Below are 27,970 nucleotides of genomic sequence, written 5' to 3'. Positions count from 1 at the left end.
TCGTTTTCAGGTGCTGGGGGGATTAATTTTTAAACTATGTAGACATTACTTAGTAATGTAAGTTTTAAGAAAGATTTTATTTTTTCTCTGTGGACAAATTTATATTAAAGATTTGCTTTACTTTCATTAGTGTTATTTTCATCATGATTCATAAACATCTCCCGCATCTTCCTTTATTTCTATAAAATATCCTGGAGATGGGAGCATTTGTCATTGATTGACACAGTGTTCTCCACGAGGAAAGCCTATAGCCTGGACTTGTCTTGCTTACTAAAATGGTTTTTAGTCCTCTCCTTTTCAGATATTTTTATGTGTTAAGGGTACCTAGGACCTCCTGCCTGGACTATACTGTGTTTAATAGGCTACTAAGCAGAAACTTTAGGTTTTAATGGACCTTCCCAATTAATAGAATTGCTTTGCTTAAAAAAGAAATCAGCTTAATACTGGTTAAAGAAGCCTCCATCCTTTGAAAGCAAGACCTGAAGGAGGCCACAAGTCTTGCCACCAAACCCTTGTCAACCAGAAGTGGTGATCTCAGCACCCATTTACTTGTGCTGTAAACACTTTTGTGCTCTAGCATACATTTTGCCAGGGGTTCAGACACTTTTGCCTGGTGAACTACATCTGTGATCTTATATCCATGACACCTACTGTGCACAGCACAGCAAATGGTGCTCCTTATCTCTTCCACATACCTGTTTACCTTCCCTTCTTGGAACTGTTTTTCCCATTACTGGTTTCATTTTTTCCGATTGTAACAGATTCCACCTGTCAACCCAAGCATAGTTTGGCAAACATTTTTGTGAATGTTAATGACCCTGTAGCTTCATTTGGGGTGACTGGAAAGTACTGTGCTTACTGGAGTTCAGCAGTTGCTCCGAGGTGCTGCTGACATGCTCCTGCTCTCTGCGATAACCTTTCTGTGTTTGATGTAGAGGCAACCAGGAGGGCTCCATGGGCGACCCCGACTTTGTGGTGGTGGATGGTGTTCCTGTCATGCTGCCTTCCTACGATGAAGCTGTCAGCAGTGGCTTGAATGCCCTGGCACCCGGATACTCAGCTGCTGCAGACCAGGGGCATATTTTGCAGACAGAAAATCAAAATCCCCCTGCTTACCCCGGTCCCAGGATTCCAGACATGCAGCCCAGTGAATGTGAGACCTGTGACAGTAGGTTGGGTTCCTCTGAACTGCTCCAAAGTTTGTACCCATCCCTGACATGCCAAACGGCAGCACTTCCCAGCTCAGATCGAACTGATGTATCCCACAGCACTGATGGGGATGCTGTATCCACAAGTCCCCGGATCGATATCACAGATGGTGAGTCTTGCATAGGTGCAATAGGTGAGTCCATGGACAGGGGACATCATTTTTTTGTAGGAATTCTACAATTCTAGGAATTCACCCAGCTGACTCACTCCTACTTTCTCCATGGTTTTGTCTACACCCTAATTTAAAACTTTTTTTAAAATCGTAAAACTCCATGGTTATAGAATTTCATGTCTGTGATATGTCCTTGCTAGCTGTGGTGCACGTGGTTTGAATGCCAGGCCAGAAGGCTCCTGTCCAGACCCCAGTCTCATCAACAGGGATGTCAGCAAACACCTGTTTACAGCAGCAAAGCCAACCCTCATCTTGCCTGTGCTTATCTGTTCATCTGCTCTTCAACTCCTACGTTCACAGCTCCCTCACATACCATGGCTTTCACAGCAAATAACAGGATTTTCTCCTCAAAAAGGAAATAAATCGTATTTTCATACTGGGCCAAAATTAGCAGCCTTTATTAGCAAACTCATCACGTCTATGCATCCAGCAAAATGTTCCTTCCATCTGAGGCACATGACCCTTAAGCCATGGACACGGAAATCAGAGCATAAGGATAACGTGCCACAGGTCCATGTGCCAGGAGGGAACTTGCCATGTATTATCACCCACCTTTAAATCAAACACGAGAGCATGTAGTGACACGGTTTCATGGAGTTCTGGTTGGTGTTGCTCAGCATGTTAAGGAAACTGGATGGCTTTCCTTGGAGGCATTTTGAGGGAGAGGCTCATATCCCACTCTCCATTGTCATTGAGCTGTAGCCCAGTGTCTTAAATGCAGTATGGGTGAAGATCTGGGTGGAGGAAGTCTTCTGCTTCAGAGGAGTTTGGATAGTTTTAGTGGTACAACAAGGGGAATAGGAGACCCAGGAGGAGAGGAAGAAATTACAGGGCTGCCAGGTAAAGTCCCTTCCACCTCTGAATGCTGCTTCAGTGATTAATGTAGTAGCAAGGATGTTTGCATTTAGGTTTTTGTGGTCCTAACTTATTGGAGAAGATCTGTGTAGTTTTAGTTATCTAATTTTCACAGAGGTGTTAGAGTCCGAATGGGTCTAGAATTGGCAATATCCCATGTCCCATGTTTTGTTCAGATATTTACAATGTCCATTTCTGGTTTTGTAGAATTGATAACAATTGTACTTTGCAAAAGCAAAAAGGGAAATTGCAATCAGCAGTCAATGCTATTTCTTTGTTTCTCCTAGAGATTCCTTTGATGGAAGAAGACCATTAGCCTGCACTGAGTCGTGTCCTCATCACATTGTACTTTTGGGTGACATGAATCATGAGGATTCAGAGATAGAAAAGACTCTGTGGATTTGGGGAGGGTATTTTCCTACTTACCAATCTTCCACACAATGATGTCACCAGGTTGGGTGTATGTGGTGATAACAGCATCAGCATTCCGAACAGCAGCAGTTTTATGAGTGAATCCTGGGGATTTGATGAGAGCAGATGTAGAAAAATAACTGTGGCTTTTTAGAAGTGAAACGTATATCTGCATCGCAGAAAGTCATATGGCTCTGTAAGAAAGGCTATTGGATTTTGATACTAACTGCCTCACAAAAGCATGTCAAAATATGTAAATTTGCTTATAAAGACTACTTTAAATGATCTATGGACCTCTAGTTTATGAAGAATCCTTTCAAGTTTAAAAAATATCAGTACTGAAACAGACACAAAAAAAGAGGAAAGATCCTCTTTAGCTTTCCTACGATAACCAGGAAGTTTTTGATTTAGTTGTTGGTGATTTTGCTTCAGACCATGTCTGCAGAAAATATGACAGAAATTATGGGATTCATATATACTTTGATGTACAATAGCAAATATATAAAAAATATATATATATGTATATTTAAAAACTCTTAAAGAGAGAGAAAAGGAAAGACTCCCAGGTCACATAACGATCTAGAGATTTTTTTTAAAGGTAAGGCAGAATTTATATCATAGACAATATTCAAAGTATCAATATTTGTATTTATGCAAGACTTCTGTGACTACATTGCATTTGATAAATCCTGCTGTAATATGAGAGATCTAAAAGGTGTTAAAATTATGAAATACATGCTTAAGAAATGTTGAAGTGCTCTGCTTCAACCTTTCTTAAGCTTAAAAAAAAAAAAAAAAATATATATATATATATATATATATATAAGAGTAATCTACAGTCATAGCCCAGAGCACTGCCTTGTCCCTTTACTTTGTGGTAGTATTCTGAGCCGTTATTGTAGAATACTTTAAAAAAAAAAAATAAAGCTGAGTTTCAGTTCTTTTGACTTATCTGACTACTGTGTAGTTGGCTTTTTTTTTTCCTTCCTCACCTCTTTCACCAGCTCGTACCTGAAGGCAGGAGGTAGCAAAACACCTGTCTTGTGGCATTTTCAGCTTTACATCCATTATCCAGCTGGAAATTTGGAGTGGTTTTGGTTAAACAGAGCACACAGAATGGGTGCAGCAGGGGCACAGCTTCTGCAGATGCAATGTGGGTTTCATTGAGGGTTTTCTCTGCTCTGCAGGCTGTGCCAGAGCATTGTGCTAAAGCCTCTATGAGGGGTTCACTCTGTGGTGTTACAGGCTATTTGTACTTTTGTCAGGAAAATTCCTGGCTGTTTCATGTACTCGCTGAAATCCAAGATGATTTTCTTGTCTTATTTTGGGTATTGTGCAGATGAAACACCTTAAATTTGCAGTGTTTGAAGGAATTAACACTGTGTGTTAATGAAAGAGATTGCCATCATGTGGGCTAATCCAAACCAAATGTGAAAATACGACTGAACTCTGATTTTATGTACAAAGTAAATTAATAATATCTCTATTGCCATAAATAGAGGATCACTACAACCTGCTCTGTTATTTTTTCATGATTATTCAATGATTTATTTGTATTGTGGTAGCATTTAGTGGGTCCACTCATGAGCCAGGCTAGTGGAATAATAGATGTGCTGCAACCATTCAAGAAAAGTGTTTATTAGCATCCTGTCAGCAACTGTTCATGACTGCAAGAAGCAAAGGCAGACCAAAAGCTATGGCGAGCAGAAGTAATTCTGTCAATTATCCTTCAGTAAGATTGATGGAAACACAGTGATTGGTACTCAAAAATGAGACTTATTCCATTTTATCTTCCATCCTTGCTTATACAATATTTCCATTTTTCTTCTCCTGAATTGTCTCAGTTGCAGCTGCATGCTCAGGTTTATCCCACAGATGTTTGTACTTTCATGGCTACCCCTTCCTTTTATGATCTCAAGCTTTCCAGAGGTGTTTGCACGATCACTCAGAATTACCACTCCAGCAAACAAGACAAGAGTGCTCTAAAACCAACCCTGAACTGAAGCACGCCCCAAGCCTCCAGTCAGTTATGTGATTTCAGTTTCATAATGCCATTGAAAAGTATTGGATTTATTTTAAATGCCTTATTAGGAAATCTTTGCTGGTCTTTTAGCAGCTCATGAATTTTCATCCCTTATTAAATTTTTTTTGCTTCCATTTATTAATTTCTATGAAAGCTTCTTGATTAATATTTGGAGCTCTGAGGTTTTACAGAGTCACACTGCTGTGTGTATTGTATTGCAGTCATTTTATTAAAGGAGCCAGGCGGAGTAACTGAAGAAATGTAAATTTATGACTTATTAGAACATTTTTATTTTAAAAAGTGCAAAACTGCAAATACACCAAAAAACAAGAATGTATTAATTTTGCTTGATAGCCTTTTGATAGGACTGTGCCAAATACAATTTTTAAAGGAAAGAAAGTTTTACCATTTTTTGTTTATGTTGGATAAAACTTCATTAAAGACTGTTTGCGGGGGGGATTGTTTGTGAGTTTGGGGGTTTTGCATGCTTGAATATCTGGGGGGACAGAATTTTTTTCTTATGCTATTTTTTTTCCATATAGAGCTTGAATTCTCACGAGACGACTACCTGCCTCTGGATCCACACCTGTGTCCCCACCCACAAGGTGACACCCTGGGCTGGGGGGTACCCCCAGCTTTCCCAGCAACCTGGACACCCTGGAGAACTGCACAGCTCCCTGGCCTAAGACCTCAGGATGTTTTCAGGACCTCAAGAGACAAGAGGGCTGCTATGACCAGGGCAGGATGTTCACTGTGTAAATGAGACCAGATGGGAGGATAAGCACATCTTATGCAGATCATAAGCTGTTTTCCCTTGAGCTAACTGGATGTGAATTAAAACAGATCCAGGAAACCTCTTATTGGTGAGGGGTTAGTGAAGATGGAACCCATGTGCCTTCAGCAGAGAGAAAATTGTTGTGTACTGAGAACTTCAGGAAATAAAAACAAGAACTGGCTTCACCCTGCCAATATTTCTAAAAATGAGAAAAGAGGAGCAGAAGTGAGCAGTGTGTCAGCCTTGAACAGTGACTTACAAACAGGGACTTGACCTGCAAAGTGCTGGGTGAAGGGTGGGGTTCCAAGGTCTCACAGGAGCCCTGCAGGTAGTGAATCACAACCTGAGCATGAGTCAACAGAATCTGGCTGTTGTGAAAATGTTGAATGTCAACACAGTGTTTACACAGAACTGTAACTTATAAAGTGCATGAAGCAATCATTCAGCTGCACTCAGCACTAGTAAGGCCTCAGATAGACCAGTGTGTCAAATGTTGAGCAATTTGCTTCCTCTTCAAGGGAAATGTGGTGCAGCTGGACAGCAGCCAAGCAGAGAGAATCAAGCAGAGAGAATTGGAAGAACCTGTCCCGTCCTCACAGATTATGTGGTATTCAGTGTGAACATTAGGAGACCAAAGACAACACAGAAATTAAGTTTTCTGTAAGAAACATATTTTCAAAGAAGGTGCAATTTATCCGTATAAGTAGGACAAGAATAATAGACTTAATTGAGGCTTGAGAGAATTAGGTTATATATTAGGAAAAACATTCTAGTTGTAGGAATAGTTACTAGGAGAGAGAGATGGTCTGAAGAAGCTGTAAAAACCTCTGAGAGATTTTTTAAGACTGTTTTAAATAAGTAGAGGCGAGGAAAACATTGGGGAAGATGCACAATGTGAGTTTTGGGCCCCTTCTCATTCTGTCTCTGCATGATTCCCAGCTTGTGAGAACTAAACTTGGCTGATGCCCAGTTTTGTCCATGGACTAATTCCAAACTCATGGTACTGGGCACACTAGTCAGTGCTCATCAAAACCACAGCTAGAAATAATCTCAGTTCCACCAACTGAAGCTTTCATGTAGCATGGGCTGAACTCCAATAAAATCCTGTTAATTAAAACTTGTTGCATTGAAGTAACATTGATTTCAGAATTTTGTTCTGTAACTGTCCTGGTTTAGGGCAAATTTGGGAGAAAACCGCCAAAAGGGGCCTCCTAGAAAGCCAACCCACATAGCCCCTCCCCTCAACTGGTTCAGAAAAACTTCCTCAGAGGGAAGGGGAAAGAACCTCTTTATTTAACAGGCAAGGCACTCCTCAGCACAAGAAATGAACAATACCAGATGACAAAACTCATTCACCGCTCTGTAGAGACGACAAATTCAGAAAGTCTCTCATGTGGATGCTCGCTCTGTTTTCAATCCCTCCGGCACTGGCAAAGGCTGCTGCCCAGAGTAGGCCCCTGTAGGCCACAGAGTGCAAGCTCTCGGTGCTCCCCAGGCCCCACTCCGGAGCACATTCAAATGGTTCCAAGAAAAAGGGAAAGAAAAGCAGTCCAGGGAAAACTCAGACTGCCTCAGCTAGCTGAACTAACTAAAAAGCAAAAGGAGCGTGGTGTTCTGCCCTGTCCATGCCCAGACAACAACAGTGGAGTTCTGTGTTCCAGCAGACTGAGGGAGAGCGCAGCTGATAATGTAACTCTGTGCTCCTTCTTGTCATAAACAAAACAGACTACTGGGGATACAAGCATCGTAATGTCACCCTAGGATAGTGACAAATCCAAACTTGAGATTTTCTGGTCTTCATGTCTATCTTAGGCAGCTAAATGAATGCAGCCCTGCTAATATTCCCTGTGCATTAGGTGAAGTAAATCCTCTCTTGGCAATTATCTGAAGACACCTATTGTGCTCAATGAGAAATAGCAGCTCAGGCAACTGGAGCACAGACCCTATTGTCATGCTTATGCAAAACTTGCTTCCCATGCCCAAAAGCTGTTTGTTCCTCCCTGCTCTGTGCTGTGGATAGTAGCACAGCTTAGCATGTCGGCTGTCAGAAGGGGAGTAGCACAGATAAAAGAAGCACATCTCAAGTTCCTGTTCTTGATCTCCTGTGGATATCCACGCATGACTTGGGGGCAGAAAGAATTACAAAGCAAGTAAACATGTGCCCCAAACCCAGTCAAGGACACATCCAGTCCCTTCAACATGGTTCCCAAAGAAATTGTACTATACTGGCGGGAAAGCCCTGTGGCAGAGGGGAGATGGGCCCTGCTTTGCCTATCACTCTCCCAGGCCAAGGTGTGCAGCCAGAATAGGCCCACAAATCTTTCTCTCCCTATATAATGTACATAACTTACTTCATGCATCCAGATTTCTCTCCTCACTATTATTATATAGTGGCACACAGCCACTACATTTTCCAGGACAGGAAGGTTATTTAACAGCAACAGAAAGGGCTGAGATTGAATTATCTTCTGTCCAGGTGTCAGAGCAGACTTTTAATAATTCACAAAGACCCCATAAAGAAATTGGATGGATGAGGCTGACTGGGATTCGAGGCACCCTTCCTCAGCAAGGCAAAGGGGCTACTGTACAGGGCAGGGGCAGCTGCTATGTGAGGACATTTTAAAACCCAGGAAAATTACATTCTGCTAAAATATATTAAGCAGAAACTGGGAGAAGGAAGAAAGGAGAAGAAAGAAAAGACATCTGTCCTAAGGTGACGTTATGATGCTTGTATCCCCATTCGTGTGTTCTGTTTATGCTGGATATTATGTTCTGTGCCTTCAAGTCTGGCTCTGAAGAGTGAATGTTTTGTTTGGGTTTTGCTATCAGTCGCCCCCCCCACAGATGGCAGGACACACAGACGGAGCAGGACATAGGGCCGCTTTTGCTTTTTGCTTGGCTTTTTTTCTTTGCTCTTGCTTTTGCTTCTGCTTTGCTTCTGCTTTGCTCTTGCTTTTTGTTTCTGCTCATTAGATAGTTTAGCTAAGCAGTCCAAATTTTTCCCTGGACTGTAAGAATCCATGTATCTCGGGCTGTTGTATGAATCCACTCTGGCTAGCTCAGACTCTAGCCCACATGGTCTTACATGGACAAAGTAAAAGATGAGAAGCACTCTTCTCCCCGTGGGGACGGATGTCCTGTTTATTGGCTTGGGAGGAGACACTTCAGGTTCTAGCTACCTTCCAGGTGAAAAAAAGCATGTGGATATTTATACCCGAGGGGGCAGGGGAATAGAACCGCAGCCAATGGGATACCATTGAGGAGGGGCGAGGGGAGGGGTAACCAAGGGAAAGACCACCAGGGGATACAGCAGAGGGGTACATGAGGGAAAGACCATGTGATGGAGAAGAGAAATAACAATCTATGTGACATAACATACTCATTACAAATTTCCAATCACCCAGTGCAAAACAACAACTAAATAAAGTATTTAGTGCAATACAACACTGGACTGTTTCTCCTTTCCCTTTTTTTGGACCTACTTGAACCTGCTCCGGACTGGGACCTGGGAAACACGCCACAGGGACTGATAACAGAGTGACCACCCCCCAAGAGAGACTTTCTGAATTTGTCATCTGTTTTCAGAGTGGTGAAAGGGTGGTGTAATCTGGTACTGTTCATTTTGTGTGCTGGGGGTTGCTGTGCCTATTAAATAAACAGGTTCTTTCCACTTCTCTCTGAGGAATCCTTCCCGAACTGGTTGGGAGGAGCGGCCATGTGGGTTTGCTTTCTGGAGGGCCCCCCTTTTGGAGGTTTTCTCCCAAATTTGCCCTAGACCAGGACAAAATTTGGCAGTCAACACATGGGGCTCGAAAGAGAGTGGAAAAAACCCTGTTGGTTGCCATTACTCTGTGTTCGTATAAAGCAGTTAATAGCCATGTTTTTTGAATTCATAGTGTCTTTTGGGGTGAAGGTTTGTATGCATTTCTGGTCCCTAGGTTTTTTTTTTTTGAGATCTTAATATCTCTATGGTCCCTAGGTTTATTTTCTTATCCAGAAATAACTCTAGTAGCTAATTCACATAGCCTCTGGATACAGGTCTTGGAAAGTGTTGCACCAAGACCCCTGTGTGCAGATGATCTTTATATGCATCAAACACAGTGGAAGACCATAGAGCAAGGGATCCAATGCCTGAGAGAAATGGCAGTGGCAGAGATTATCTTCTCAGATAACACAACAGCTAGGAATCCAGACTTGGTACCATGCACATCTGTGATGTGGCAAAAACTCATACAACTTGGGCCACATGAATATGCTTCTGCTTTGGCCATAATGGAGTGGGATGAGAGGGATGAGACTGTGCTTGATATGGCAAAGAAACTCCAAGCATATGCAGATGCTGTGCATGGCCCAACACATGGAGAATCACAGCAGTGGGAACATGTCTGCAGAAATTAGAGGACAAGATAGAGGAGAATCACCTTTTCCAAATCTCGGCAATACAGATCAGAGGTTCTGGTATCCAAGGCAGACGTTCCCCAGATGGAGAGAGAAGATACACCCCACGAGCTGAGCTGTGGTTCTTCCTGCGTGATTGTGGAGAAAACATGAGGAGATGGGATGGAAAATATACTGCTGCTCTGGCACAACGGGTGCATGATTTGAAGGAAGACAGGGCTCAGAGAGGAAGTTGCATCAAAAGGAAAGCAGCTCGAGTTGCCCATAGCCAAACTGCCAGGTATGATGATGATGATGATGATGACATGTCCGATCCCCAAGGAACCTCCAAGACGTATGTCCAAGGAAAGAAGGATAACCAGGCTTAGAGGGGCCCTGCCTCTGGCCAGGTAGAGGCCAGGGAAAATTGTGTTTTCTGGACCATGTGGATTCATTGGCCTGGCACATCTGAACCACAAGAATACAAAGCTTTGGTTGACACTGGTGTGCAATGCACATTAATCCCATCGAGACACCTGGGGATGGAATCTGTTTCTATTGCTGGTCTGACAGGGGGATCACAGGATTTGACTTTGGTGGAAGCTGATGTGAGCCTGACTGGAAATGAGTGGAAGAAACATCCTATTGTGACTGGCCCAGAGGCCCCATGCATTTTTGGGCATAGACTTCCTCCGAAGTGGACATTTTAAAGACCCAAAGGGACTCAGATGGGCATTTGGAATAGCTGCTGTAGTGACAGAGGGCATCCAGCAATTGAACTCCTTGCCTGGACTGTCCGAGAATCCATCTACAGTAGGACTTCTGAAGGGAGAAGCGCAGCAGGTACCAATTGCCACTTCCACAGTGCATCGTCCACAGTATAGAACACCCATCTAGATGCTGTGATTCCCATCCATAAGATAATCCAAGAGGTAGAGAGCCAAGCGGTGGTCAGCAAGACTTACTCATCCTTCAACAGCACCATTTGGCCTGTGCGTAAATCTGAAGGAGAATGGAGATGGACTGTAGAGATTCACTACCATGCATTTAATGAAGTGACTCCACCACTGAGTGCTGCCGTGCCAGACATATTAGAGCTCCAGTACAAGCTTGAGTCCAAGGCAGCGAAGTGGTACATCACTACTGATATTACCAATGCATTTTTCTCCATTCCTCTGGCAGCAGAATGCAGGCCTCGGTTTGCTTTCAGGTGGAGGGGAGTGCAGTATACCTGGAACTGACTGCCCCAGGGGTCGAAGCACAGTCCTATCATCTGCCATGGACTGATCCAGACTGCACTAGAAAAGGGTGAGGCTCCAGAGCACCTACAGTATATTGATGACATGATTGTGTGGGGGAACACAGCCATGGAAGTGTTTGAGAAAGGAAAGAAAATCATCCAAATCCTCCTGGGAGCTGGTTTCACCATTAAAAAGAGCAAAGTAAAGCGACCAGCTCGTGAGATTCGGTTCCTAGGAGCAAAGTGGCAAGATAGACAGTGTCCGATTCCTACAGATGTCATCAACAAGATCACAGGTATGTTTCCACCAGCCAATAAGGAGACACAAGCTTTCCTAGGTGCCAAAGGCTTTTGGAGAATGCACATTCCTGAGTACAGTCAGATCGTGATCCCTCTTTACCTGGTCACCCACAAGAAGAACAATTTCCACTGGGGCCCTGAGCAGCAACAGGCCTTTGCCCAGATCAAGCAGGAGATCGCTTATGCAGTAGCCCTTGGCCCGGTCAGGACAGGACCAGATGTGAAGAACATGCTCTACTCTGCAGCTGGAGCCTTTGGCAGAAGGTCCCTGGGGAGACTCGAGGCCGATCACTAGGATTTTGGAGTCGAAGCTACAGAGGCTCTGAAGCCATCTACACTCCAACAGAAAAAGAAGTCTTGGCTGCCTGTGAAGGAGTCCAAGCCACCTCACAGGTGATTGGTACAGAAGCGCAACTCCTCCTGGCACCCCGACTACCAGTGCTGGGGTGGATGTTCAAAGGCAAGGTTCCTTCCACTCACCATGCCACTAGTGCTACATGGAGCAAGTGGATTGCTCTCATCACTCAGCGTGCCCGTATAGGTAAACTGAATCGCCCTGGGATTTTGGAGGTAATTACAAATTGGTGTGAAGGTGAAAATTTTGGTGTCACAGATGAAGAACAGGAACCAGTGACATGTGCTGAAGAGGCTCTTCCATATAACCAACAGCCACCAGAGAAAACACGCTACGCTCTTTTCACTGACAGTTCCTGTCACATGGTAGGGATGAACTGGAAGTGGAAAGCAGCTGTATGGAGCCCCACACGACAGGTCACAGAGGCCACTGAAGGAGAAGGTGGATCAAGCCAACTTGCAGAACTCAAAGCTGTTCAACTGGTCCTGGACATTGCTGAGAGAGAGAAGTGGCCAAAGCTCTACCTTTATACTGATTCATGGATGGCAGGCAATGCTCTGTAAGGATGGCTGGAGAGGTGGAAAGAGGCTAACTGGCAGCATAGAGGAAAAGCAATTTGGGCTGCTGATGAGTGGAAAGCCATTGCTACCAGGGTAGGGAAGCTGCCTGTGAAGGTCCGCCATGTAGATGCCCATGTACCCAAGAGCAGAGCTAATGAGGAGCGCCAAAACAATGAGCACATAGACCGGGCTGCAAAGATAGTAGTCCAAGATAGACCTAGATTGGTAACAAGGGAGAGTTATTTCTAGCTCAATGGGCCCATGGTGCCTCAGGCCATCAGGGTAGGGATGCCGTCTATAAGTGGGCATGAAACCAAGGGGCGGATTTAACCATGGACAGTATTTCTCAGGTCCTCCATGACTGTGAGACGTGTCCTGCCATCAAGCAGGCCAAGCGAGTGAAGCCCCTATGATATGGTGGGCAGTGGTCCAAGTACAAGTATGGGGAGGCCTGGCAGATTGACTACATCACACTGCCCCAGACACGCCAGGGCAAGCACTATGTGCTGGTACATTTCCAACTGGATGGTTGGAAATGTACCCTGTGTCTCATGCTACTGCCCGGAACACCATCCTGGGCCTTGAAAAGAAGGTGCTTTGGAGGCATGATACCCCTGAGAGGATTGAGTCAAACAATGGGACTCGTTTCAAGAACAGCCTTATCAACACCTGGGCTAGGGAACATGGCATGGAGTGGGTGTACCATGTCCCCTACCATGCACCAGCTGCAGGCGAAGTAGAGAGATACAATGGACTACTAATACTCTAGCTGAAAGCTTTGGGTATGGGGGATCTTTCAAAAATTGGGAGCAACATTTAGCAAAGGCCACCTGATTAGTTAACACCTGAGGTTCCACCAACCAAGCTGGTCCTGACAGTCTGAGTCCCTGAATATAATAGATGGAGATAAAGTCCCAGTGGTACATATCAGAGGTTTATTAGTGAAGACTGTGTGGATCAATTCTGCCTCGAGTAGAGACAAACCCATTCATGGGGTTGGCTTTGCTCAGGGACCAGGTTGTGCATGGTGGATAATGCAAAGAGATGGTATGACACGGTGTGTACCTCAGGGAGATCTGATTGTGGGGTGAGAATGATATGCAAATATCACTGTTCATTGGATGTTACTGCCATTGTCTGTACATTAAACCTCACAGACATGAGATAGAAGGAAATGTCTAAGTGTTGAAGGTCTGAGCAAGTGAAAGATGGAGTTTTGAGTGAGTAAAGTGAAAGTGGGGAATCCTGCAGCTATGTAGTGTGGGGCCTGGATTCAGTGGTCTGGTGTAGGGAGGTGATGAGGGCATGATAGGCATTGCTTGTAATTTTTGAGGGAACAGATGGAAGTTTTATGTGAATAAAGTGCATGATGTGTGGTAGTATGTTGACCATATGGGGATAAGGTTTGGAATGTCCTAGGGTGACGTTATGATGCTTGTATCCCCATTTGTGTGTTCTGTTTATGCTGGGTATTATGTTCTGTCTGGCTCTGAAGAGTGAATGTTTTGTTTTGGTTTTGCTATCAGCCGCCCCCCCCCACAGCTGGCAGGACACAGAGACAGGGCAGGACATAGTGCCACTTTTGCTTTTTGCTTGGCTTTTTCTCTTTGCTCTTGCTCTTGCTTCTGCTTTGCTTCTGCTTTGCTCTTGCTTTTTGCTTCTGCTCATTAGATAGTTTAGCTAAGCAGTCCAAAATTTTCCCTGGACTGTTTCTCCTTTCCCTTTTTTTGGACCTACTTGAACCTGCTCTGGACTGGTACCTGGGAAACACCAAGAGTTTGTCCCTTGTGGCTGCAGCAGCTACCCCAGCGCCAGAGGGACTGATAACAGAGTGACCACCCCCCAAGAGAGACTTTCTGAATTTGTAATCTTTTTCAGAGCGGTGAAAGTGTGGTGTCATCTGGTGCTGTTCATTTTGTGTGCTGGGGGTTGCTGTGCCTATTAAATAAACAGGTTCTTTCCACTTCTCTCTGAGGAATCCTTCCCAAACCGGCTGCGGGGAGCAGCCATGTGGGTTTGCTTTCTGGAGGGGCCCCCTTTTGGAGGTTTTCTCCCAAATTTGCCCTAGACCAGGACAACATCTAAATTTTAATTAGATCAAGGAGACATGGATATATTCCCCATGCTCTCCAGTAAGAACAGAGGGAGCTGTTTGTTTAATACAACCGGTTCAAAAGAAAGTCAAAAGGCAAGCACAAACTTCCAAACTTTGGGGGCTTCAGTATCTCTTTTCTTTCACCTCTGCATTTCTGCCATCAGACTGGTTCAATAAGGGCCTTGGATTTAGTTTGGATTCACTTTTTCCATTTTACTGTGTTTGCCTTCATTTCTCCACTGCTTATCCTTCTATTCACTCAGCTTTTTTTGGTAATACTGTAGTTCCAGCTTCATTCTGCCACCCCAGTCATGCTGGGAAGCAAAACAAGTTGCTTACCTGCAGAGCAGGACCCAGCAGGACACTTTCCCTCCTATATATAAGGTCGCTCTTATTTGCCTTGCTCATTTAAATTCTCAGCAGACAAGACAAGAAGGGACGTGGAGTTCCTCACTCTGCTGGCAAATGGTCCATGAACATGATTAGACACTGAGGGGAGCCCACATTGCTTCATGAGTGCTGTGTCTATGCCTTGGTCCCAGGATTGTCAGCTCACTAGCTTTCATCAGCCCAATATTCACAGGTGCCTGTGAATGCTCCTATGAAAACTGCAATAGCCCAAGTTTTTAAGAATTTGCTGATGTTTTAGGGTGTTGTAAAGAACCTTTTGAAAGACCCACTCCTTTCTGAAACTGATGAGCTCACATCTTCAGGAAATTGGCACTGATATGGTCCAGTTAGGGAGCACAGGGTGCACAGCATGTCACTTCATCTGCCTGCTTCTTGCTGCTCCAGTATGAATTTCTTGTCCTCTGGATAACTGCTTGAACTAAAGAATTGCCAGTTTCTGAGCTGTCAAGTTGACATATTTTCTTTTTTCTTTTTAACCTATTAAGGCTGGATTTATTTTTAATGTTCCTTATTACCATCCACTTCTGACTTCCATCCATCTACTACTGAGAACATGCTGCTCTTGCCAAAGCAAGTGTCTTCGAGTAGCTCTGTGAGCCCCTGGAACCGCACTGCCCTGCAGGGGATCATATTTGCCATCCTTGTCCCTTCTATTAATTCCATGGCAGCACATGCTGCTCGCCTGCCTTGTTCACTGCTCTCATGCTAATAACCATGCAACCAGTTGATATTTCTCATAACCATTACCAGAGCTGCTGTTGTTAATAATTCAGGGCGAATTATTTACTAAAAAGTTTAGCAGAACGATTTAGCTTCACTTAGCCTGTTCATTGATGAAGACTATAAATGTCTGCACTTATCACTGATAGAGCCATTACTGGCTGCAGCAAAAATGAGGATTAGTCCAACTGTCTGCTTGTATACTTCCTGCTTGGTTTTCATTAGATTTTGGGCAACCATTTGGGAAGAGAAGTGCAGGTTATTTTAGCAATAATTTAGCAGGTTTTCTTACATATCCATTGACATTGCACCAGTATGCAGTGTAGACAGAGCTACAGAAGTGCTGAAGCCTCGCATTAAAAAAGACATCGTGACAGCTGTGAAGTGTCCAGCTTCTCAGTTAAGGTGCTGAGCTGATTCTATCACAAATACATTTTACTGGGGATAGGCATACCTACAACAAGGTTTAGATGATAGTGTTCTCTTTGGTTTATGGAAAAAGTGAGAGGGAAAATTGCCAAGAAGAAGCATCATTAAAGATAATGATGACTCTTCAGTCAGTTTTGTCTGGTCTGGGAGGCTCCTGTTCCCTGAATTTCTGAATTTAGGAGCTGTTACAGACAGAAGGCTCTGGATGTACACAATGATCTCAGTTTCCAATGAAATGAATGAGAACTGGGACCCCTTTCAGCAACGAACTCTTTCTGACCATGCCATCAGGAGTCCCCATCTGATTTCCAGAAGCAGAAGAAAGGCCATGTGCTGCCTTCCAAGGGAAGGCGGGCTTTACACTTCTTTAGAGTAAAACTGGGCTCTGGAAAATCTACCCAGACTTCTGATTTTACCTGCATTACAGCATTTGCAGTGACTCCAGGCTGACTGGGTGCATTGTGGTACTGTGGATACATTTGAGTCTTCACAACATGTGAGGGCTGTGCAACAGATCCTCAACAGCCTTTGGCTGCTCTAGGCAAAGACAAGCAAGTGAACTAAAAGTCAGTTTCCCTCTTGGGATATTTGGAAATCCAGAATAACACTCTCTTCACCTTTGGATCTTAAGTGTCCTAAATATGCCTACAAGTCTTCATATTAAATTATGGGCAATGATTAATTAATGATTAATTGTCCCCTGACCTTCAGTCTCTTCATTGAGGCTGTGTCACCAGCATTTCATGTCATTAGGTGACAGCAGATGTAAATCAAATATGCCTCCTCTAAAATATATAAAAATAGAGGAAATGAAATATAAATTCAAGGAATGACGTGAAATGAAAAGGCAGTAAAGGAAATAGAATTAAGTGGAATTGAATATATATATGGAAAAGAAAATACTAAACTGGAGGGGAAATAATGGAATGTAATGAACTGAAGTGTAGTGAAATGAATTGAAACAAAATTATACTCATTCAAATATTGAGATTTTAGTTCATGAAAGGAAATTAAGAATTTTTATTTCATAAAATAAAATGAAATGAGAAACCAAGGAATGAAGTGAAATGAAAAGACAGAAGAGGAAATAGACTGAAATTAATTTGAAAAAAAAAGTGAAATTAAGTAAAAAGAATGGAATGGGATAGAATGGAATGGAATGGAATGGAATGGAATGGAATGGAATGGAATGGAATGGAATGGAATGGAATCAACTGAACCTTGCTGAAATGATACTCATAAAAATCTCAATATTTGATTTCATGAAAGGAAATGAAATGAGAAATCATGGAATTAATGGAATGCAAAAAAAAGAGTAAATTGTGAAATTATATGAAAACAATGAAATGGAATGGAATGAAGTGCAGTGAAATGAACCAAACCTTACTGAAATAATACTCATTGAAATCTTGAGATTTCATTTCCTTGCATGAAATGAAGAATTTTCACTAAAGGAAATGAAATGAGAAATCAACAAATGAAGCGCAATGGATAGAAAGGGAAGGAAATTTAATTTAATTGATAACATATATAATTTAATTTAATTGATGAAATACAAAATTCTGAAAGAAATTGGAAAGAATGGAATGGAATGGAATGGAGTGTATTGGTTTAGCATTTCCTGGTTTTGGTAGCTGGTGGGACTACTGGAGTGGCTTCTGTGAGAATTTGAAGCTTGAAGCTTCTTCCATGTTTAGCAGACCTAGTTCCTGGTGACTCCAAAGATGGACACGGCACTGCTCAAGGCTGGCCCAATTAGAAATGGTTGCAAGTCCTCTTAGGTTTTTGCCTCAGCAGTATTCAGCACTGTCAGATCTTTCGGTCAGGATGTCTGTCAGGTCTGGCTCTGTGAGGCAGTGAATATTTTCAATTCCCATCAGCTCCAAAGTGAGTACCATTAAAAACTAAACAAATTATTAAAAAAAAAAAATCAAGCTTAGGAGTAGCCTGGTTGTTATGTTGTCCTCAGGCATTAATTTTTCTCTCCAGATTAGTCATGCACTTGAACGGAAAATTCACAATAGGGAAGCCAAATCTCATGATCATAATTTGGACCCTGGGAAGAAATACAGCCTGTAAACCAGATAAATATTAGCCCATGATTACACTGAAACCTCAACACTTAGTGCAAGATGTTCACAAGCGATTTTCCTAGGAAGCAATAGCCTCTGCCCTGCATTTACATATTTAAGCGCTGTGGAAAAGATTTGTTTACTGAATGAGAAAGGCACAAATCCCAGGCCGCTGGTTAGAAAGAGTCCTATGCAATCATCAGGATTATACCAACACAACAGTTCAAGGACCTTTGACATTTGATGAGTATTTTTCTCTTTTACAGGGTGAAGAGAGGTTGGACCTCAAAAGGAAAGTGAACTGAGGCTTTGATTAGAAGAGCCACAGAAAAAGAAATGAAGAATGATTGTGGAGAGCCATAAGTATATGTTGAAAACTTACAGGGAAACTGCTGCCAAGCAGGTTGTGATACATTTTAAATTCCAGATATAGACAGACTTGCATGTGCACATGCAAAACACACTTGTTTCTATATAACTTTTAAAAGGTAGGAAATGCAAGAAACCCTCAAAAGCACAAATTTGTGATAAGTGGCAAATGTTCTACTTGAGCAACTGCTTTACCCCTTGGCATGATCATAGAGAATTGATTCTGCTCTCTTAAAAACAACAGCTGTTCACTGCTGAAGGCTATTTCAGCTCAATCAGTACTGGTGCACTGGCCACAAAAGCCAGAAACAAAGGTGACCAGGCACCAAATTCTCTCAAATGTACAAAGAAAACAATATCAGAAATGGGTGGTGTTACTGAAAATAGCAAGCATGGTCTTTTCAGGAAAATAGGATTTGTGAGGTAAAGGTTGCTTGGCAGTGAGTCAGAGGAGCTTCTCCTTGGCATCTGCAGCATCTGTCTTTTCTTTAGGCAGTGACATTTCATGGCAGGAACAGGTGTAGATAAGAGTAGTGTTTTAGGGCTTGTGCTGATAGCACAAAATGAGCAGAAACATCAGAACAGGCAGGAAAAAAATACAGAAAAAGGCCATACAAAAATGAAACACATTTCATGCCTGAAAGGCTGGACTTTCAAGTGTGGATGAAGCCACAAGTGATGTGGCATACCGCTCCAAGCATTTTCTCCAGTTACTTCTGGCTGGCATAAGATCAGGAGTGCAAAGCACCACTTAGTGCTGAATTTGGCTAAACTGAACACTGGGTGAGGTGGAAGGAACTGCAGAACAAATTCTTTATTATTCTATTCTGTATTCACCCCATCAGTGTGATTCCCTGCTGTGAGGCAGGAGCTGGAGTGGAAAGGCATCTCTCCAGAGAGGGCTATAGTGGCCATTAGGAAGCATGGCCTCCGGCACAGTTCTCTGGTGGGTGGGTCCTGCTTGCCTGCACCACTCTGGGGCCCCTTCTGCCCTGGACGTAGGAGCCAGAGGCAGCAGCAGCAGAAAGGCTGCCACCCAGCTTGGGAGTTCATGTGGTCACCCAGCAGTCCTCCCTCTAGAACAGAAGATTACTTCTACCTGCTTCTTGGTATTAAGTATTCTAGTACTAAGACTTCAGGTTCTTTTTTTAATGCCTGCAGGAATCTTTCCATGTGAAAAAAAAAAAAAAAAAGGATTTTTTCTCTAGGATGTCATATGCTCTGCTACTAAACAACTCTGGAGATCTTTAAAAGAATAACATTCTGGGAGTACAAGAAGTGACGTGCCTGTTTTACGCTCTCCTCATCCACTGTGTTTTTAAGTGGCACAACATGACATGTCACAATTCATGTGTCATTTTTACACTTGGAGAAGTAGCCAGCATGGACCAATTCAGCCATCCTGGCTGAGTATGCTGTTATTGACTGACACATCTCGAGTGCCACAGGAGCCACAAGTATACAAGGCTGTTGTGGAGGTGCTGACTTTTAAATCCCAGCTGCATGCACAACCCTGGCATATTGTCAGCATGTACAGTTTTCAGTTTCGTGGGACATTTCTTCTGGTGTTACCAGGGGATTTTGTTTTACCTTCATCTCTTCTTTCTTTTAACACTGCAGAAACTCATGTCTTGAGGCTCTGTCCTGTCTTTCTCAACATCACGTGCACTATATGATTCCATGGAAAAACCTGAGCTTGCACACATACTTCACGCGTACACTCACATCCCAAGGCAAGACTACTGAATAACATGAAAGCTGTCACAGGTCATTTTGCTACAGCCCCAGTGTTTGAAAGGTATTTTAGGTTAGAGTAAAACCAGATTTCAGCTCCACTCAGCCCTTTTTTTGCAGGATACAGGGAACAGCTGGCTGGTGGATATTGCCCAAACAAGTCTCCTTCTACTTCTAGTGGCCTTGAGGGGCAACTGCTGCTGCTGCTGCTACTATTGCTGCTGCTGCTCAGACTGGCTGGCCTGACAGTAGGACCCAAAACAAGGATTTATCCTGTACAGCTGTGGAGGTCAGCCAATCCAGGGCTGTATTTTATCCATAATAAACTGTAGAAGTACATTTTTCTCCTACAATCTACTCAGATCCAGGAGAGAAACAGAACGAGCTGAACCAGTTCCTCCATTACTATCCTTTCCCATATTTCTACTTGGGTTTAAGAATCTAAAGCAGGGTAAGCACAGCTCTGATGTGGTATTCACATATTCTTTGAACGAAGAGAGAGAAATAATTCTCTCTCCCAGGATTTTTCCTGAGGAAGGCAGTGAGAAAGCTTAGAGAGAGAAGAGAAGAGAAAACAATTCTTATCTCTGTTTGCTGCTCCTGTTGTTTGGCACATGTGGAATGTGTTATGGAGATTGTTTACTGAAAGGGATTTGTTAATTGGACTCTGGTGATGGTTGTTTGGATTGATTGACCAATTAGGAAAAAGCTGTGTTGTGACAGTCTGAAAGGGTCATGGGTTTTTCTTTGGTATAGTATAGTAGTAGTATATTATGGTGTAATATAATATAGCTTAATCAAGCAATTGTTCAGCCTTCTGAATCATGGAGTCACTGCATGTTATTCTCTGTCTGAGGGTCATCCTGCACTGATACTCTGAGGGTTTCTTTTTGACAAGACCTGACCATGTTAACTTCAACAGAGAAACTTTGGTTTCAGTGTGTGCTAGAATGAAAATATCATCATTTTCAAGCTAAAATGTAATACATTGAATTATCCTTATGTTGAGATGAACAGAGCACTTTATTCAATTGATCAAGCTTTGCTCAGTTAGCCTTTACTGAACTTGCTTTTCTCTTCTTTGCTGAAATTAACAGTCATTTTTGTAACTGAAGTCAGTGGTAGCCAAGGCTCTAAAGGCAGATAAATGCAAAAACCTGCCTCTCCAAAGTCTTTAGTCTCACTAAGAAAAAAAGCTCACAGAAGGAGACTGAGATCAAAATCAATGCTACCTAGCCCGGGAAAAAATTAATTTGCAGTTCATCTTAGATTCTTTTATATACATAAAGTGAGAATAATTAGGTTTGTACATGTAGAATTTCATCTTTTCTTATTCTCTTCATTATGTGGACAAACTGTTGAATTCACTGCTTTGATAAAAATCTTTCCAGAACACTAATTATTCCCAAAATACTGGTTTTTTCCCTGACCCTTTTTTTTTTAAGTTAGAGATTTATTAAAGAGATAATAGATTTTTCCAATGTTAGTTGCGAAATCCATATGGGAAAAAATCAAATAATTCTTGGCATTTATTATGATAATTTTAACTGGGACTCATAAGGTAAAGGAACTTCATGACATTACCTATGCAAGATCTGAGAATGTGCATCTCTAGAAATAATGACCTTATTACAGCATTGATCTTGTGTGGGTGGAAGCCTGGTGTAGAAGGAGGCTGGGGGAAATGCTCATGTATTTCACCTGCCTATTGTACATTACAGGTGAGCTCAGAGGTATAGTAAGACACACATTTTTAAGTGTCCTACATGTAAAAAAATGGGTAATATAATGCATTAATCACTGGAATGCAATTACAGGCCTTAATTTAAAAGGTATTAGTCACTTGCCATAGATAACCTTCTGTGGCTATTAGAATTTCATAGGCTGAGTACATTACAACTAGCAGATGTCATTTGCACAACCAGCACACACAAGGGGCTGGTTTTAGCTGTAAGCGCTTTTTCCCCCCCTGTATTAAATCTACCCCATTAAATACAAGAGAGAGCACCTGTTTAGGTCTTATTTCAATACAATAAAGACTATATCCTGGCTGCATTTTAAGGGGGCTTTATAAAGATCGCATGCTATTCATGTATTTTATTAACATGTTTAAAATGGGATGGGATACACTGGAAAGGTTATGAGCACATCAGTAGCTGGTGATAAACCCTGGCAATAAACAGCCTATTAACCTGTTGCAGTCTTTATCAAAATGTGAGATAACTGTAAAACCTGTTACAGCATTTACTGATCTTTTATAAATGAAGTATGGTATTTTCTTGAAATTAGTAACATGCTTAAAATTAGGTCTCTCTGTGCTTAATTTCAAGAAGCTGATAAATCTAGGAGACAGTAAAATCCTGTAAGCAATTGTTCCTAATTTTTGGTTTTTTCCTGTGCATATTGGAGAGGAAATCTTTACCGCTTCCATCCTAATCCCTTCTGGTGCCTGCTAGGTGTCTAGCTCACTGTGTGTATGTGACTTGCATAAGACAAGGGAGAAGCAAGAAACATGTCTGTGCTTAACAGAGGCACCTTTGCAGAAAGACAACTTTTGGCTTTGTTTCCATCATTTCTTTCAAGTGACAGAACAGCATGAGAGGACTGTGTCGGTGTGCCTTTTTTCATCAAAATATAACATGCAGGACATGCTTATCTGCATCATTTGGAATTGAATTACTTCTTGTGAGCTAGAAGGCACTGAAAGGTGTCTGCACAGTGCTACAGAAAGTACAGCTGCATTAACAAGCAACTTGCCTGTTTCTTTTCTCTCTAAGAGAGAGAACAACCACAGTAGCTGAATATTTTGGCATCTTTATTATAGAGTCCTGTGATTTACACCCATGAAGCCTGGAGGTTTTTAAAAACTGAATCAAAAGGATTCAATCCAGAAGCAAGTCTACAGTCATAACAATGGTGTACAAGCATTGTTCAGTGGCAAATCAGCCAATACACCAACCAAGAAAAAGTTCCAGCTTGGATTTTCAACTATAACTTAGTAAGAACTTTTGCAAAGAAACACTTGTGTAAATTCATGACCATTTGTTAGCAGCAGGTGACTGTACAATAAGCAGCAGCGGATACATTTCTTCCATGCTGAAATGTACATTGTGTATGAAACAAAAAAGTTCTTAAAAACTATAGCCATGAAAAGATAACAATCCTGCTTACCTGCTGCTTCAGCCACTTCTGAAGTTTACACAAACTGAGACTGGCTTAGCTAGCACCTAAACTCTCACAGCATTTCAGACCTTGTTTTAGTAATGTCAGTACAAAATACGTCAGCCTTTAAGGTAAATGGGCAAACAGTTGGAGGCCCAAGGTGACAGGATCTACAAAACCTGAGATGTTTCCCACCTGCAACAATAGGATTATAAGTGAAAAGTCTACATCAGACAGATGTTTGTGGCCTGTGAACTGGGGGTAAGCATGGTAAAATCATGATGCTGGTTCTTAATGTCACAACATAAAAAGAGGTGCTGTGGTGGTAGAATCAATAGAAAAGAGATTTACTACAGACTTAGTGTCTTTTCCTATTATTTGTAGCTAAGGGTAACCCTGAAAACATTCAGAACTTAAAATATCCAGTATCTTCTATTCAGTTATAAAAGGGAGAAACAGGACTGCAGCAAGGTGTGGCCTTAAAGTCAGGTGTCCGGCTGGCAGAAGGGCGGCCAACACCCAACTGCAAATGTGTGAGCACCCCTCAGAGTCAGAAGGCTTCGGGCTGTGCTCACAGCGGACTGAATCGCTGCTGGCCGACGAGAGTAAAGAGTCCGGACACTCACTGGGAACTTGTCAGATTTATTGTCAACCACGGAGTGAGAGACACCCAGATGTTGAATCTAACGTGTCTGCCAGAGAGTGACCTCGAACAAAAGGTGCAACAGGGTTATAAAGGGGAGGAGGAATCTCAGGGAGGGGTTTACAAAGGACCAATAGGGGAAGGTAGGGGAGTGGACTTAACATAATAGGCACTGGGGAGAAACCAATAGTTACATTATAAGGGAAGGGCCCCAGAGCCACAGCTAATCATAACTCCCAGGTAGAAGATGATTCTGGAAGCTTGGGAGGAGTGGGGAGTGATTGACTGGGCCCAGGGAGAAGAACAAATTCACATATAAGGAAACACAGGGGAGGGGAAATTATATAACAGAGAGGATTGACATAAACTGTGGCAGAAGTAACCAAGGTAACCAAATGACAGACAATACCATGGCAGGAAGAACTGGTGAGGGCAGAACCATTACAGAAAATGGGGGAGTGATACAGAAAATAGGGGAGTAATTAAATAAACTAACAGAACACACTACAACACAGGACCAAAAAGAAAACAAGTTATATTTTTGAGCATAAGTATTGTAGTAATTACATATCCTCTGAACAGAGGATGGTTCTCCCAGGAAAATCCTGGGAAGCTGTGTAGAAGCTGTGGGGAAACTTAGAGGAAAAGAATTCAAACAATTATTATCTCTCTTTCTGTAACCATTGTTTATAGATACGGTTCTTCAGGGTGTGCTATTCATAGGTCACCAATAGTGTGAGAGAAGATTCCTAAAGGCCAATCAGGTCTTAGGTCCACCATTGTTTCTATAAGAACTGTAGATTTCTAATAATAAAGTGTATTTTCATAGTCTCTGTATCACCTGTGGCTGTCCCTGATACCCCTTCGGTTATAATTGGTGACCCCGAATGCATTGCATCGATCACCCCTTTGTGGGGTCACATGAGAATCAGTGACCTCCAATGTTGGGTGCACCCAGAGGAGTTCGCACGATAATTGGTGACCCCTCATGTGGGTGAACACTCTGCCTTGATTTTTTGATGACTTCTCTGAAGTGTATCTGAACATCAGCCTCACATTGCTGACCCCTCTGAGGGTACAGACAGATTGGAGTGACTGTTACTGACCTAAGCCACGTGTCTGACACAAACTGGAGACCGTCTGGATCTCTCCATCAGAGGACCCTGCAAAACAGATTGGACACCTTCTGCCGTCCTAGAGAGATAACTGTGATCTGCCCCGTGTCTTCCTGAGAAGACTGATCCCATTGGAACCACGGGCATTGGCCCCAGGAGGCCGAAAACTGAGTGGGGGACGGATTTTTCCAGCACAGCAGACTGTCTCTTGAAGTGGATGCCTGCTGAGGGATGGGTTTTCCTTAAAAGTGGGGAACCAACTTTCCAGAGATGAACAAACGATTGTCTCTTCCTCAGAGACAGCGTGAGGCTCACTGTCTCTGAGGAAGCCCTCTGCGATCTGCTGGCCTGGGCCAGATATCATGGGTTCACAGCAGATTTGGGCGCTGCATTCAATTCAGACACTTGGGAACCCCTTGGTGATTGTTTCCTAACTGCCGTCACCGCAGGGGATGCCACCGCATCCGCACCGGTCATTCCCTAGAGACACATTTCTAAACCCCTTCAGCGCAGACCCCGGGGAACAGGAAAGTGACAAAGCCAACAGGTATTTTGCCTGCGACGCCTCCGGGAACCGTGTCCCGATTGGCTGCAGCGGAACGTCCTGCTCCCTTTCCACCGGCTCCAACTCTCCTCGCACCGAGGGCGGTGGCTGGAGTGCAGTAGCACTCACTGGCATTTCCGGCATTCCCTGCCCCGCAGGCACTGGTGGGCTTGCCCCCGCTGCAGGCCGCCTGCCAGCACCCACCCCCGCTCCAGATGGAGCAGCCGGTGTTTCTTTGTTTCGACCAGCCCCAAGCTGACTGCCACCGCCGGCTCCGCGACCCGTTTCGGTAGCGGCAGAGATGCTGCCACCGCCACCCCCGCCAGGACCAAAAGAAACTGTGGCAGCACTTTCTCGCGTACCTGTGGCCGTCGCGCTGATCGACCCTCCTACCTCTCCAGCTGCAGTCCGCGGCTGGGCCCCCGGCCATGGCAGCGCCGGGAGCCAGCCACCCCCCCCCCGCCGCCACACGCTTCGCAGAGACTGGCGGTGCACCACACCACCGGGGAAGAACCCCTGCAATCTGCGGCGTCTGCTGCCGCCGTGCTGGTGGACGCTGCAACCTCCGCTTCACAACCTGCTCTTGCAGTCGCTTTGCTCTGCCCCCGACCGCCTTCAGAGGCTCCGTCCTCCACTTTGCAACCTGCTTCGCAGCCTGCAACCATCCCAGTCTCCCCTCTGCCTTCTTTAGACTGTCTCGAGCCGTGCTTCCCTGAGGCGAGGGCTTGGACAGCGAAAGGAGACGCCAGCTTGTTCCGCAGCAGAGGCACCGCTTGACAATTGACTGCTGGTGCCGCCAGGCTGAGAACTTTGAAACTCAGTGATTTTCTGGAGAACAACATTATTATGAACAAGTTCACAAGTTAATACAATTAGAGTTGTTAGTGTTAATCTGAAACTGTAACGAGTTAATAACGAGTGTTATTTAAATTGTTGTTAAATGTGAAAGCTTTAAGTCACCCCCACCGTTAATGTTAATCTGAAATTTTAACAACTTAATTGTGAACCTTTAAGTTACCCCCGCTGTCAATCCCCTTACCTTACCAGTAACTTTGTTGGCATCTGTCGGGTACTGCCTCCTCTGCTCCCCAGCATGGCGTCAGGTAACCTCCCCGGGAAAATATGCAAACTAAGAGACAGTCAAGAAAATCCATTTAAAGACCCTAAAAACAACGAGGCGGTTGAAGATTTGAGGAACTAAGCAACGAGTCCTACTAGCAAAACGTTCTCCTACTCCATCAGCAAGGTTTTAGACGTCACCGTGACATAACTAGAACTGGGTCAGAATGAGCACTCACAACGAGCCCAAAACTGTCTTCCTAGTCACGCCCATAAGGATGTAGGCTCCAGTTCTGCTGTGAAGCAAAACTGTCTATCTCCTTCTCTGCATTGCCAAAGGGAGCAGCAGCGGTGTGTGCGACTTCTCTGGGCCTCACCCACAGCTGATCACTCAATAAAGGCATCCAAAAGCAGAAGGTCTCCTTGCCCTTTATCCATTTTGTTATAAATTATCAAATCCATAGCAAAATTTATAAAAATGTATCAACGATTTATTGGGTCAATTACAAAAAAAATAGATTTTCAAGCAATCACCACATTCAGGACAGTGTCAGTCCTGGGAACAGGCACTGGGTGAAACCATAGGTTTGGCCGAGAGAGTGGCAGCATTCCCCCAAAGGTTCACACCAAGTGTTTCCAGCTCCTGCTTATATACAGTTTATTCTGCCTGAGGCGCAGATGCCCACATCTTTCTATTCACTTCTTTGAATTCAAAGCTATTTCTATACATATGTTGAAATAGACAAAGATGGGTCCCAGTTTTCAGACAAGTGTCTGAGCATCCAGGCAGTGTTTGTTTTCACATGTAATAAGTTGGTATCGGTTCCTGAGTACCACAGGTGCAATCAGAACGGGTCTGAGTCTTGTGAAATTCTTGGGACACTGCAATTAATCATGGGCCAGGAAGGCCCTGATGTTATCTCCCAGGTGCAGGTGCCAAGGAAATCATCACTGATTGTCCAGGATGGTCCAATTCAGACGTTAACAGATCTGATATTATCTCGACGCTGCCGGAATTAGTAACAATTTGAATAGAACTCTGCTCCTGGCTGGAGTGGTTAGAAAGCATAACTTCTACAATATTTTATACCCACACATATCTACCAACTCTCTTTTGGACAGGGGGGTGCCCTTGCTCCGTGGGGTTTCCACCAGGGCTCGGGACACCTCACCCCTCCTGCTCGCATCTGCGGGGCGGGAGGGGCAGTCTCTAAGAATGCTGCCACTGGTCTCATGCCTGGGGGGAATGGGGGTGGGACCGCGAATCAGGGAGCTGGGCAACAATCACTTGTATCATGGGGGAGAGAGGCACAGGGAGGAGCACAGATCACCTGCTTGTC

General features: G+C 43.6%; 1 protein-coding gene across 6 annotated transcripts in view; it reads left to right on the top strand.

Annotated features, from left to right (window-relative positions):
* SUSD4 (sushi domain containing 4) overlaps positions 1 to 23,624 on the top strand; it is a 93,190-nt gene extending 69,566 nt beyond the window's left edge. For 2 of the 6 annotated variants that reach the window (XM_064709186.1, XM_064709190.1), the window contains 2 exons: positions 936 to 1,342; positions 5,213 to 6,567. In XM_064709186.1, coding sequence (XP_064565256.1) covers positions 936 to 1,342; positions 5,213 to 5,433 — 628 coding nt within the window. In that variant the 3' untranslated portion in view covers positions 5,434 to 6,567. Of the gene's footprint in view, positions 1 to 935; positions 1,343 to 2,523; positions 2,693 to 5,212; positions 6,568 to 18,270 lie in introns of those variants that run through there. The other 4 variants (XR_010439639.1, XM_064709187.1, XM_064709189.1 and 1 more) reach the window with 4 other exon arrangements.
* Positions 23,625 to 27,970: the final 4,346 nt, after the last annotated feature.

This window comes from Zonotrichia leucophrys, chromosome 3 (genome assembly GCF_028769735.1).
Source record: "Zonotrichia leucophrys gambelii isolate GWCS_2022_RI chromosome 3, RI_Zleu_2.0, whole genome shotgun sequence".
NCBI lineage: Eukaryota > Metazoa > Chordata > Aves > Passeriformes > Passerellidae > Zonotrichia > Zonotrichia leucophrys.
Note: the sequence above shows the minus strand (reverse complement) of the source record. Positions and strands in the feature narration are given on the sequence as shown.